This window comes from Oncorhynchus kisutch, unplaced genomic scaffold (assembly GCF_002021735.2).
Source record: "Oncorhynchus kisutch isolate 150728-3 unplaced genomic scaffold, Okis_V2 scaffold3809, whole genome shotgun sequence".
NCBI classification, from domain to species: domain Eukaryota; kingdom Metazoa; phylum Chordata; class Actinopteri; order Salmoniformes; family Salmonidae; genus Oncorhynchus; species Oncorhynchus kisutch.
Window position 1 is genome coordinate 255,963 of NW_022265754.1, and position 11,691 is coordinate 267,653.

The 11,691-nt window shown below is 42.8% G+C and overlaps 1 protein-coding gene across 1 annotated transcript in view; it reads left to right on the plus strand.

Moving 5' to 3' along the window:
• LOC109884984 (exostosin-1a-like) overlaps positions 1-11,691 on the plus strand; it is a 94,605-nt gene that overhangs the window by 78,785 nt on the left and 4,129 nt on the right. Inside the window, exons 7-11 of the mRNA XM_031820985.1 lie at positions 1,448-1,566; positions 5,572-5,667; positions 6,480-6,569; positions 7,298-7,458; positions 8,366-8,537. Of these exons, the coding sequence (XP_031676845.1) occupies positions 1,448-1,566; positions 5,572-5,667; positions 6,480-6,569; positions 7,298-7,458; positions 8,366-8,537 (638 nt within the window). The remainder of the gene's footprint in view (positions 1-1,447; positions 1,567-5,571; positions 5,668-6,479; positions 6,570-7,297; positions 7,459-8,365; positions 8,538-11,691) is intronic.

An 11,691-nucleotide genomic window follows, 5' to 3' on the forward strand; every position in this document is an offset into this window, starting at 1 on the left:
CTTTCAACCCATCGGAGAGACGAGCGGAGTTGCACAACTCCGCTCGTCTCTCCTTTGGTTGGAGTTGTTTTTCTGGTCACCGGGTGGGGGGGCAGTATGGAAGTAGTGGGATTCTGGATTGGGAGAATGAGGAACGATCCTAGTGTTTAATATTCTGACTGGCAGCTAGCTACTGTATTGAGTTCAACTTATATTTTTTACAGGGACGGTGCACATTAATCAACGTTTCAGTAAAAGTGCCTGTTTTAGCCAGCCGGCTAATTTTCAACCGAAGTCCCTGCTCAGTGTAACGGATGTGAAACGGCTAGCTTAGTTAGCGGTGGTGCTGGATGTGAAACGGCTAGCTTAGTTAGCGGTGGTGCTGGTGTAACGGATGTGAAACGGCTAGCTTAGTTAGCGGTGGTACTAGTGTAACGGTTGTGAAATGGCTAGCTTAGTTAGCGGTGGTGCTGGTGTAACGGATGTGAAACGGCTAGCTTAGTTAGCGGTGGTGCTGGTGTAACGGATGTGAAACGGCTAGCTTAGTTAGCGGTGGTGCTGGTGTAACGGATGTGAAACGGCTAGCTTAGTTAGCGGTGGTGCTGGTGTAACGGATGTGAAACGGCTAGCTTAGTTAGCGGTGGTGCTGATGTAACGGATGTGAAACGGCTAGCTTAGTTAGCGGTGGTGCTGGTGTAACGGATGTGAAACGGCTAGCTTAGTTAGCGGTGGTGCTGGTGTAACGGATGTGAAACGGCTAGCTTAGTTAGCGGTGGTGCTGGTGTAACGGATGTGAAACGGCTAGCTTAGTTAGCGGTGGTGCGCGATAAATAGCGTTTCAATCGGTGACGTCACTTGCTCTGAGACCTTGAAGTAGTGGTTCCCCTTTGCTCTGAGACCTTGAAGTAGTAGTTCCCCTTTGCTCTGAGACCTTGAAGTAGTAGTTCCCCTTTGCTCTGCAAGGGGCGCAGCTTTTGTGGAGCGATGGGTAACGATGCTTCGAGGGTGACTGTTGTGGATGTGTGCAGAGGGTCCCTGGTTCGCGCCCGGGTATGGGCGAGGGTGACTGTTGTTGATGTGTGCAGAGGGTCCCTGGTTCGCGCCCGGGTATGGGCGAGGGTGACTGTTGTTGATGTGTGCAGAGAGTCCCTGGTTCGCGCCCGGGTATGGGCGAGGGGACGGTCTAAAGTTATACTGTTACACTAGACTGTGCCTGAAACAATGCATCATGATGAGATGCAAGGAGGGACACATTTCCAGCATCTTTGGTGTTAATATGTAAATAATCTGGAGAACATTGTTGACTTTGACATTCGTCCTGTGTAGCTCAGTGGGTAAGAGCGTTAGCCATGCCAGGGTTGTGAAGGTTCAATTCCTGCAGGGATCATGCACACTCGTAAATGTATGCACGGACGACTGGAAGTAGCTCTGATGTGGTGAATATTGTCGCTATTTGGCTGCGTTTCAGGTATCAAGCCTCGTCCCAAGTTCACGGCGATCATCCATGCTGTGACTCCCCTGGTCTCCCAGTCTCAGCCCATCCTCAAGCTACTGGTGGCTGTCGCCAAGTCCCAGCACTGTGTCCAGGTAGATTAACTCACATCTCAACACTGTGTCCAGGTAGATTAACTCACATCTCAACACTGTGCCCAGGTAGACTAACTAACTCACATCTCAACACTGTGTCCAGGTAGACTAACTAACTCACATCTCAACACTGTGTCCAGGTAGACTAACTAACTCACATCTCAACACGGTGTCCAGGTAGACTAACTAACTCACATCTCAACACTGTGCCCAGGTAGACTAACTAACTCACATCTCAACACTGTGTCCAGGTAGACTAACTAACTCACATCTCAACACTGTGTCCAGGTAGACTAACTAACTCACATCTCAACACTGTGTCCAGGTAGACTAACTAACTCACATCTCAACACTGTGTCCAGGTAGACTAACTAACTCACATCTCAACACTGTGTCCAGGTAGACTAACTAACTCACATCTCAACACTGTGTCCAGGTAGACTAACTAACTCACATCTCAACACTGTGTCCAGGTAGACTAACTAACTCACATCTCAACACTGTGTCCAGGTAGACTAACTAACTCACATCTCAACACTGTGTCCAGGTAGACTAACTAACTCACACCTCAACACTGTGCCCAGGTAGACTAACTAACTCACACCTCAACACTGTGCCCAGGTAGACTAACTAACTAACACCTCAACACTGTGCCCAGGTAGACTAACTAACTAACACCTCAACACTGTGCCCAGGTAGACTAACTAACTAACATCTCAACACTGTGTCCAGGTAGACTAACTCACATCTCAACACTGTGTCCAGGTAGACTAACATCTCAACACTGTGTCCAGGTAGACTAACTAACTCACATCTCAACACTGTGTCCAGGTAGACTAACTAACTCACATCTCAACACTGTGTCCAGGTAGACTAACTAACTCACATCTCAACACTGTGTCCAGGTAGACTAACTAACTCACATCTCAACACTGTGTCCAGGTAGACTAACTAACTCACACCTCAACACTGTGCCCAGGTAGACTAACTAACTCACACCTCAACACTGTGCCCAGGTAGACTAACTAACTAACACCTCAACACTGTGCCCAGGTAGACTAACTAACTAACACCTCAACACTGTGCCCAGGTAGACTAACTAACTAACATCTCAACACTGTGTCCAGGTAGACTAACTCACATCTCAACACTGTGTCCAGGTAGACTAACTCACATCTCAACACTGTGTCCAGGTAGACTAACTAACTCACATCTCAACACTGTGTCCAGGTAGATTAACTAACTCACATCTCAACACTGTGTCCAGGTAGATTAACTAACTCACACCTCAACACTGTGTCCAGGTAGACTAACTAACTCACACCTCAACACTGTGCCCAGGTAGACTAACTAACTAACACCTCAACAGTGTCCAGGTAGACTAACTCACATCTCAACACTGTGTCCAGGTAGACTAACTAACTCACATCTCAACACTGTGTCCAGGTAGACTAACTAACTCACATCTCAACACTGTGTCCAGGTAGACTAACTAACTCACATCTCAACACTGTGTCCAGGTAGACTAACTAACTCACACCTCAACACTGTGCCCAGGTCACTCCCAGCACCACATGCCCATATGTGCTCATCATGAGTCATAAGAATGAACCCAGAAATCCTTCAGCAACCTGACCTTGTTGAAAGTAGATTTTTGGCTCTTCTGGTGGCAGGTCGGCCAAGTCTCAGTACTTTTGTCTAGGTAACAGCTAGCGCCACGCTGTACGTGTTTGGCATTGATAGAATGAACCCAGAAATCCTTCAGCAACCTGACCTTGTTGAAAGTAGATTTTTGGCTCTTCTGGTGGCAGGTCGGCCAAGTCTCAGTACTTTTGTCTAGGTAACAGCTAGCGCCACGCTGTACGTGTTTCACTTAGGATGGAGTCATTAAAACTAGTTTACAGACACTTAGGTCGGAGTCATTAAAACTAGTTTACATACACTTAGGTTGGAGTCATTGAAACTAGTTTACAGACACTTAGGATGGAGTCATTAAAACTAGTTTACAGACACTTAGGATGGAGTCATTAAAACTAGTTTACAGACACTTAGGATGGAGTCATTAAAACTAGTTTACATACACTTAGGTCGGAGTCATTAAAGCTAGTTTACATACACTTAGGATGGGGTCATTAAAACTAGTTTACATCCACTTAGGTCGGAGTCATTAAAGCTAGTTTACATACACTTAGGATGGAGTCATTAAAACTAGTTTACAGACACTTAGGTTGGAGTCATTAAAACTAGTTTACATACACTTAGGTTGGAGTCATGAGGTTGGAGTCATGAGGTTGGAGTCATTAGGTTGGAGTCATTAGGTTGGAGTCATTAGGTTGGAGTCATTAGGTTGGAGTCATTAGGTTGGAGTCATTAGGTTGGAGTCATTAGGTTGGAGTCATTAAAACTCATTGTTCAACCACTCCATACATTTCTTGTTAAACAAACTATAGTTTTGGCTAGTCGGTTAGGACATCTACTTCGTGCATGACACAAGCAATTTTCCCAACAATTGTTTACAGACATATTATTTCACTTATAATTCACATGTGTCACAATTCCAGAGGGTCAGAAGTTTACATACACTAAGTTGACTGTGCCTTTTAAACAGCTTGGAAAACTTAAGATAATGATGTCATGGCTTTAGAAGCTTCTGATAGGCTAATTGACATCATCTGAGTCAATTGGAGGTGTACCTGTGGATGTATTTCAAGGCCTACCTTCAAACTCAGTGCCTCTTTGCTTGACATCATGGGAAAATCAAAATAAATCAGCCAAGACCTCAGAACAAAAATTGTAGACCTCCACAAGTCTGGTTCATCCTTGGGGGCAATTTCCAAATGCCTGAAGGTACCACGTTCATCTGTACAAACAACAGTACGCAAGTATAAACACCATGGGACCACGCAGCCGTCATACCACTCAGGAAGGAGACTCGTTCTGTCTCCTAGAGATTAATGTACTTTGGTGCAAAAAGTGCAAATCAATCCCAGAACAACAGCAAAGGACCTTGTGAAGATGCTGGAAGAAACAGGTACAAAAGGATCTATATCCACAGTAAAACAAGTCCTATATCGACATAACCTGAAAGGCCGCTCAACAAGGAAGAAGCCACTGCTCCAAAACCGCCATAAAAAAGCCAGACTACGGTTTGCAACTGCACATGGGGACAAAGGTCATACTTTTTAGAGAAATGTCCTCTGGTGTGATGAAACAAAAATAGAACTGTTTGGCCATAATGACCATTGTTATATTTGGAGGAAAAAGGGGGAAGCTTACAAGCTGAAGAACACCATCCCAACCGTGAAGCACAGGGGTGGCAGCATCATGTTGTGGGGGTGCTTTGCTGCAAGAGGGACTGGTGCACTTCACAAAATAGATGGCTTCATGAGGGAGGAAAATGATGTGCATATATTGAAGCAACACCTCAAGACATCAGTCAGGAAGTTAAAGCTTGGTCGCAAATGGGTCTTCCAAATGGACAATGACCCCAAGCATACTTCCAAAGTTGTGGCAAAATGGCTTACGGGAAAACAAAGTCAATGTATTGGAGTGGCCATCACAAAGCCTGACCTCAATCCTATAAAGAACATTGTGGGCAGATCTGAAAAAGCATGTGCGAGCAAGGAGGCCTACAAACCTGACTCAGTTACACCATCTCTGTCAGGAGGAATGGGCCAAAATTCACCCAACTTATTGTGGGAAGCTTGTGGAAGGCTACCCGAAATGTTTGACCCAAGTTAAACAATTTAAAGGCAATACTGCCAAATACTAATTGAGTGTATGTAAACTTCTGACCCACTGGGAATGTGATGAAAGAAATAAAAGCTGAAATAAATCATTCTCTCCACTATTATTCTGACATGTCACATTTTTTTTTTTTATAAATTGGTGATCCTAACTGACCTAAAACAGGGAAATTTGACTAGGATTAAATGTAGTAGGTTTTGGTTGTGATATAATCCATCCTAATGAAAACGTCATTTCATGTATGTAATATTTTTCCAGGTGATCATCCTATGGAACTGTGACAAGCCCCTCCCGGCCAAACACCGCTGGCCTGCCACCGCCGTACCTGTCCTGGTCATAGATGGAGAGAGCAAGGTGAGTCCTCAGTACCTGTCCTAGTCATAGATGGAGAGAGCAAAGTGAGTCCTCAGTACCTGTCCTGGTCATAGATGGGGAGAGCAAGGTGAGTCCTCAGTACCTGTCCTGGTCATATAGGAGGAGAGCAAGGTGAGTCCTCAGTACCTGTCCTGGTCATAGATGGGGAGAGTAAGGTGAGTCCTCAGTACCTGTCCTGGTCATATAGGAGTAGAGCAAGGTGAGTCCTCAGTACCTGTCCTGGTCATAGATGGAGAGAATAAGGTGAGTCCTCAGTACCTGTCCTGGTCATAGATGGAGAGAATAAGGTAAGTCCTCAGTACCTGTCCTGGTCATAGATGGAGAGAGCAAGGTGAGTCCTCTTCTCCTATAGCTTCACATACATCAATGTGCTGATGGATACAGAGAGAAGTTGAAATGTAGCCCAAGTAAGCACATTCTAATGACTTGTATTGATTGTTCTGAGATATCTAGGGACTTGTATTGATTGTGCTCAGATATCTAGTGACTTGTATTGATTGTTCCAAGATATCTAGTGACTTGTATTGATTGTGCTCAGATATCTAGTGACCCTTATTGATTGTTCTCAGATATCTAGTGACCCTTATTGATTGTTCTCAGATATCTAGTGACCCTTATTGATTGTTCTCAGATATCTAGTGACCCTTATTGATTGTTCTCAGATATCTAGGGACTTGTATTGATTGTTCTCAGATATCTAGTGACCCTTACTGATTGTTCTCAGATATCTAGGTACTTGTATTGATTGTTGTTGCAGTGAAGAGTCCTACTGTTTATTGCTGTGTCTTCAGGTGATGAGCAGTCGTTTCCTGCCCTATGACACAATACCAACAGACGCCGTTCTGAGTCTGGACGAGGATACAGTTCTCTCTACTACTGAGGTGAGTTACTGCCAGGAGTTTGTTACCGTATGTAAACTAAAGGGGGTACCACAGGGTTCTATTTTAGGCCCAGTTCTCTCTACTACTGAGGTGAGTTACTGCCAGGAGTGTGTTACCATGTGTAAACTAAAGGGGGTACCACAGGGTTCTATTTTAGGCCCAGTTCTCAAATCAAAGTTTATTTGTCACGCGCGCTGAATACAGGTGTAGTAGACCTTACAGTGAAATGCTGAATACAACAGGTGTAGTAGACCTCACAGTGAAATGCTGAATACAACAGGTGTAGACCTTACAGTGAAATGCTTACTTACAGGCTCTAACCAATAGTGCAAAAAGGTATTAGGTGAACAATAGGTAGGTAAAGAAATTAAACAACAGTAAGAAGACAGGCTATATACAGTAGAGAGGCTATATACAGACACACCAGTTAGTCAGGCTGATTGAGGTAGTATGTACATGTAGATATCGTTAAAGTGACTATGCATATATGATGAACAGAGAGTATCAGTAGCGGAAAAGGAGGGGTTGGCGGGTGGTGGGTGAGACACAATGCAGGTGTTCACCATTTTATATAAATGACAAAAACGGTCAACTTCATCTATATATGCCGGATGCACTGTCACAGCAGATGAGCTGAAGCTGAATGGAAGGATTGCAATCATATACTGTAGTTGTATTACGAGCTTTAGGTGCTCAATGTTAAACCACTCTCTCTCCCGTTTTTGCAGGTGGACTTTGCTTTCACGGTGTGGCAGAGTTTCCCAGAGAGGATTGTGGGATACCCGGCCAGGAGTCATTTCTGGGACAGCAACAAGGAGAGGTGGGGTTACACCTCCAAGTGGACCAACGACTACTCTATGGTCCTGACAGGAGCTGCTATATACCACAGGTGAGAAGAATCCGGTTTGTTAGATTCGGGCTGAAACAAACCGGGGCAGGAGGGTAGTTCGCTCTCCAGGAGTAGGATCGGGATACCGTTGAGCCCTCAGCTTTCACTGTTTCATATCAAAACAGCTATAGGGGAGCTGAATGAACTCTGACTCCCAACTAATGTTACCTGTCCTCTAGACATTACCACTACCTGGAGATATTACCACGACCTGTAGATATTACCACTGTCTTTACCTGTAAATATTACCACTGTCTTTACCTGTAAATATTACCACTGTCTTTACCTGTAGATATTACCACTACCTGTAGATATTACCACTACCTGTAGATATTACCACTACCTGTAGATATTACTACTACTACCTGTAGATATTACTACTACTACCTGTAGATATTACTACTACTACCTGTAGATATTACTACTACTACCTGTAGATATTACTACTACTACCTGTAGATATTACTACTACTACCTGTAGATATTACTACTACTACCTGTAGATATTACTACCTGTAGATATTACTACTACTACCTGTAGATATTACTACTACTACCTGTAGATATTACTACTACTACCTGTAGATATTACTACTACTACCTGTAGATATTACTACTACTACCTGTAGATATTACTACTACTACCTGTAGATATTACCACTACTACCTGTAGATATTACCACTACTACCTGTAGATATTACTACTACTACCTGTAGATATTACTACTACTACCTGTAGATATTACCACTACTACCTGTAGATATTACCACTACCTGTAGATATTACCACTACCTGTAGATATTACCACTACCTGTAGATATTACTACTACTACCTGTAGATATTACCACTACCTGTCGATATTACCACTACCTGTCAATATTACCACTACCTGTCTTTACCTGTAGATATTACCACTACCTGTATACCAGTTACCTGCCGGCTAGTCTGAGGGGCCTGGTGGACCAGCTGTCGAACTGTGAAGACATCCTGATGAACTTCCTGGTGTCAGCCGTCACCAAGCTGCCGCCCATCAAGGTCACCCAGAAGAAACAGTACAAGGAGACTATGATGGTGCAGGTGAGGTCTTTCTGGTCTTTCCTGTTTGGTCAGCTTAGGAACAACAGGAGATATTACTATAGAGCTATAGAGGTCGTCATAAAGGAGAAAACTCATAACAAAAACAAATAAAGAGAACAAACGAACCGTGCCGCTCAGGGAGTAGTGCTCACTGGCAACAATACCTAGACAAGAGCCCACAAAGCACAAAGGGGAAATGGCTGCCTAAATATGAACACCAATCAGAGACGACGATAAACAGCTGCCTCTGATTGCGGAATCATACCAGGCCAAAATAGATATATAATTACCTAGATGACCCACCCATGTCACACCCCGACCTGACCAACATAGAGAATAACAGGCTCTCTATGGTCAGGGCGTGACAAGAGCATAGTTAATGAGGAGTTTACACAAACACATCCAACTAACTTTTCCGATGCAGGGTACAATAACATTTAATTTAACATTGAATTTGAGCCTTCTCAGGAACAACTCTGGCTTTGAGTCCCTGGCTGCTGTACCATATCTGTAGGGGGAAATGGTGATAAAGATCATTCTTTATTTATTTCCCATTTCTCAGGAAGTGCACAGGAAGTGCACAGGAAGTGCCGTGGCTTTTTAATGTTATTTTTTATTTCCTTAATGTTCCTGATGACTTCAACAGACACCACAGGTTCCACCTGCGTTGCTATAAAGGTTTCTTTTTGTTGCATAAATAGATTTGGTTTCTGGCCTGAAACAAATAAACAACCCTATAACTACAGTAAAACCATCCCCTTTAATTGGTAACATTATGAATCCACCAGTACTATGTCTCTCTCCCCTTTAATTGGTAACATTATGAATCCACCAGTACTATGTCTCTCTCCCCTTTAATTGGTAACATTATGAATCCACCAGTATTATGTCTCTCTGTCCCCTTTAATTGGTAACATTATGAATCCACCAGTACTATGTCTCTCTCCCCTTTAATTGGTAACATTATGAATCCTCCAGTACTGTCTCTCTCTCCTTTAATTGGTAACATTATGAATCCACCAGTACTATGTCTCCCTCCCCTTTAATTGGTAACATTATGAATCCACCAGTACTATGTCTCTCTCCCCTTTAATTGGTAACATTATGAATCCACCAGTACTATGTCTCTCTCTCCCCTTTAATTGGTAACATTATGAATCCACCAGTACTATGTCTCTCTCTCTCCTTTAATTGGTAACATTATGAATCCACCAGTACTATGTCTCTCTCTCCCCTTTAATTGGTAACATTATGAATCCACCAGTACTATGTCTCTCTCCCCCCTTTAATTGGTAACATTATGAATCCACCAGTACTATGTCTCTCTCCCCTTTAATTGGTAACATTATGAATCCACCAGTACTATGTCTCTCTCCCCTTTAATTGGTAACATTATGAATCCACCAGTACTATGTCTCTCTCCCCTTTAATTGGTAACATTATGAATCCACCAGTATTATGTCTCTCTGTCCCCTTTAATTGGTAACATTATGAATCCACCAGTACTATGTCTCTCTCCCCTTTAATTGGTAACATTATGAATCCTCCAGTACTGTCTCTCTCTCCTTTAATTGGTAACATTATGAATCCACCAGTACTATGTCTCCCTCCCCTTTAATTGGTAACATTATGAATCCACCAGTACTATGTCTCTCTCCCCTTTAATTGGTAACATTATGAATCCACCAGTACTATGTCTCTCTCTCCCCTTTAATTGGTAACATTATGAATCCACCAGTACTATGTCTCTCTCTCTCCTTTAATTGGTAACATTATGAATCCACCAGTACTATGTCTCTCTCTCCCCTTTAATTGGTAACATTATGAATCCACCAGTACTATGTCTCTCTCCCCCCTTTAATTGGTAACATTATGAATCCACCAGTACTATGTCTCTCTCTCCCCTTTAATTGGTAACATTATGAATCCACCAGTACTATGTCTCTCTCCCCTTTAATTGGTAACATTATGAATCCACCAGTACTATGTCTCTCTCCCCTTTAATTGGTAACATTATGAATCCACCAGTACTATGTCTCTCTCTCTCCTTTAATTGGTAACATTATGAATCCACCAGTACTATGTCTCTCTCCCCTTTAATTGGTAACATTATGAATCCACCAGTACTATGTCTCTCTCCCCTTTAATTGGTAACATTATGAATCCACCAGTACTATGTCTCTCTCTCTCCCTTTAATTGGTAACATTATGAATCCACCAGTACTATGTCTCTCTGTCCCCTTTAATTGGTAACATTATGAATCCACCAGTACTATGTCTCTCTCTCCCCTTTAATTGGTAACATTATGAATCCACCAGTACTATGTCTCTCTCTCCCCCCCCACCAGTACTATGTCTCTCTCCCCTTTAATTGGTAACATTATGAATCCACCAGTACTATGTCTCTCTCTCCCCTTTAATTGGTAACATTATGAATCCACCAGTACTATGTCTCTCTCCCCTTTAATTGGTAACATTATGAATCCACCAGTACTATGTCTCTCTGTCCCCTTTAATTGGTAACATTATGAATCCACCAGTACTATGTCTCTCTCCCCTTTAATTGGTAACATTATGAATCCACCAGTACTATGTCTCTCTCTCCCCTTTAATTGGTAACATTATGAATCCACCAGTACTATGTCTCTCTCCCCTTTAATTGGTAACATTATGAATCCACCAGTACTATGTCTCTCTCTCCTTTAATTGGTAACATTATGAATCCACCAGTACTATGTCTCTCTCTCCCCTTTATTTGGTAACATTATGAATCCACCAGTACTATGTCTCTCTCTCCCCTTTAATTGGTAACATTATGAATCCACCAGTACTATGTCTCTCTGTCCCCTTTAATTGGTAACATTATGAATCCACCAGTACTGTCTCTCTCTCCCCTTTAATTGGTAACATTATGAATCCACCAGTACTATGTCTCTCTCCCCTTTAATTGGTAACATTATGAATCCACCAGTACTATGTCTCTCTCGCCTTTAATTGGTAATATTATGAATCCACCAGTACTATGTCTCTCTCTCCCCTTTAATTGGTAACATTATGAATCCACCAGTACTATGTCTCTCTCTCCCCCTTTAATTGGTAACATTATGAATCCACCAGTACTATGTCTCTCTCTCCCCTTTAATTGGTAACATTA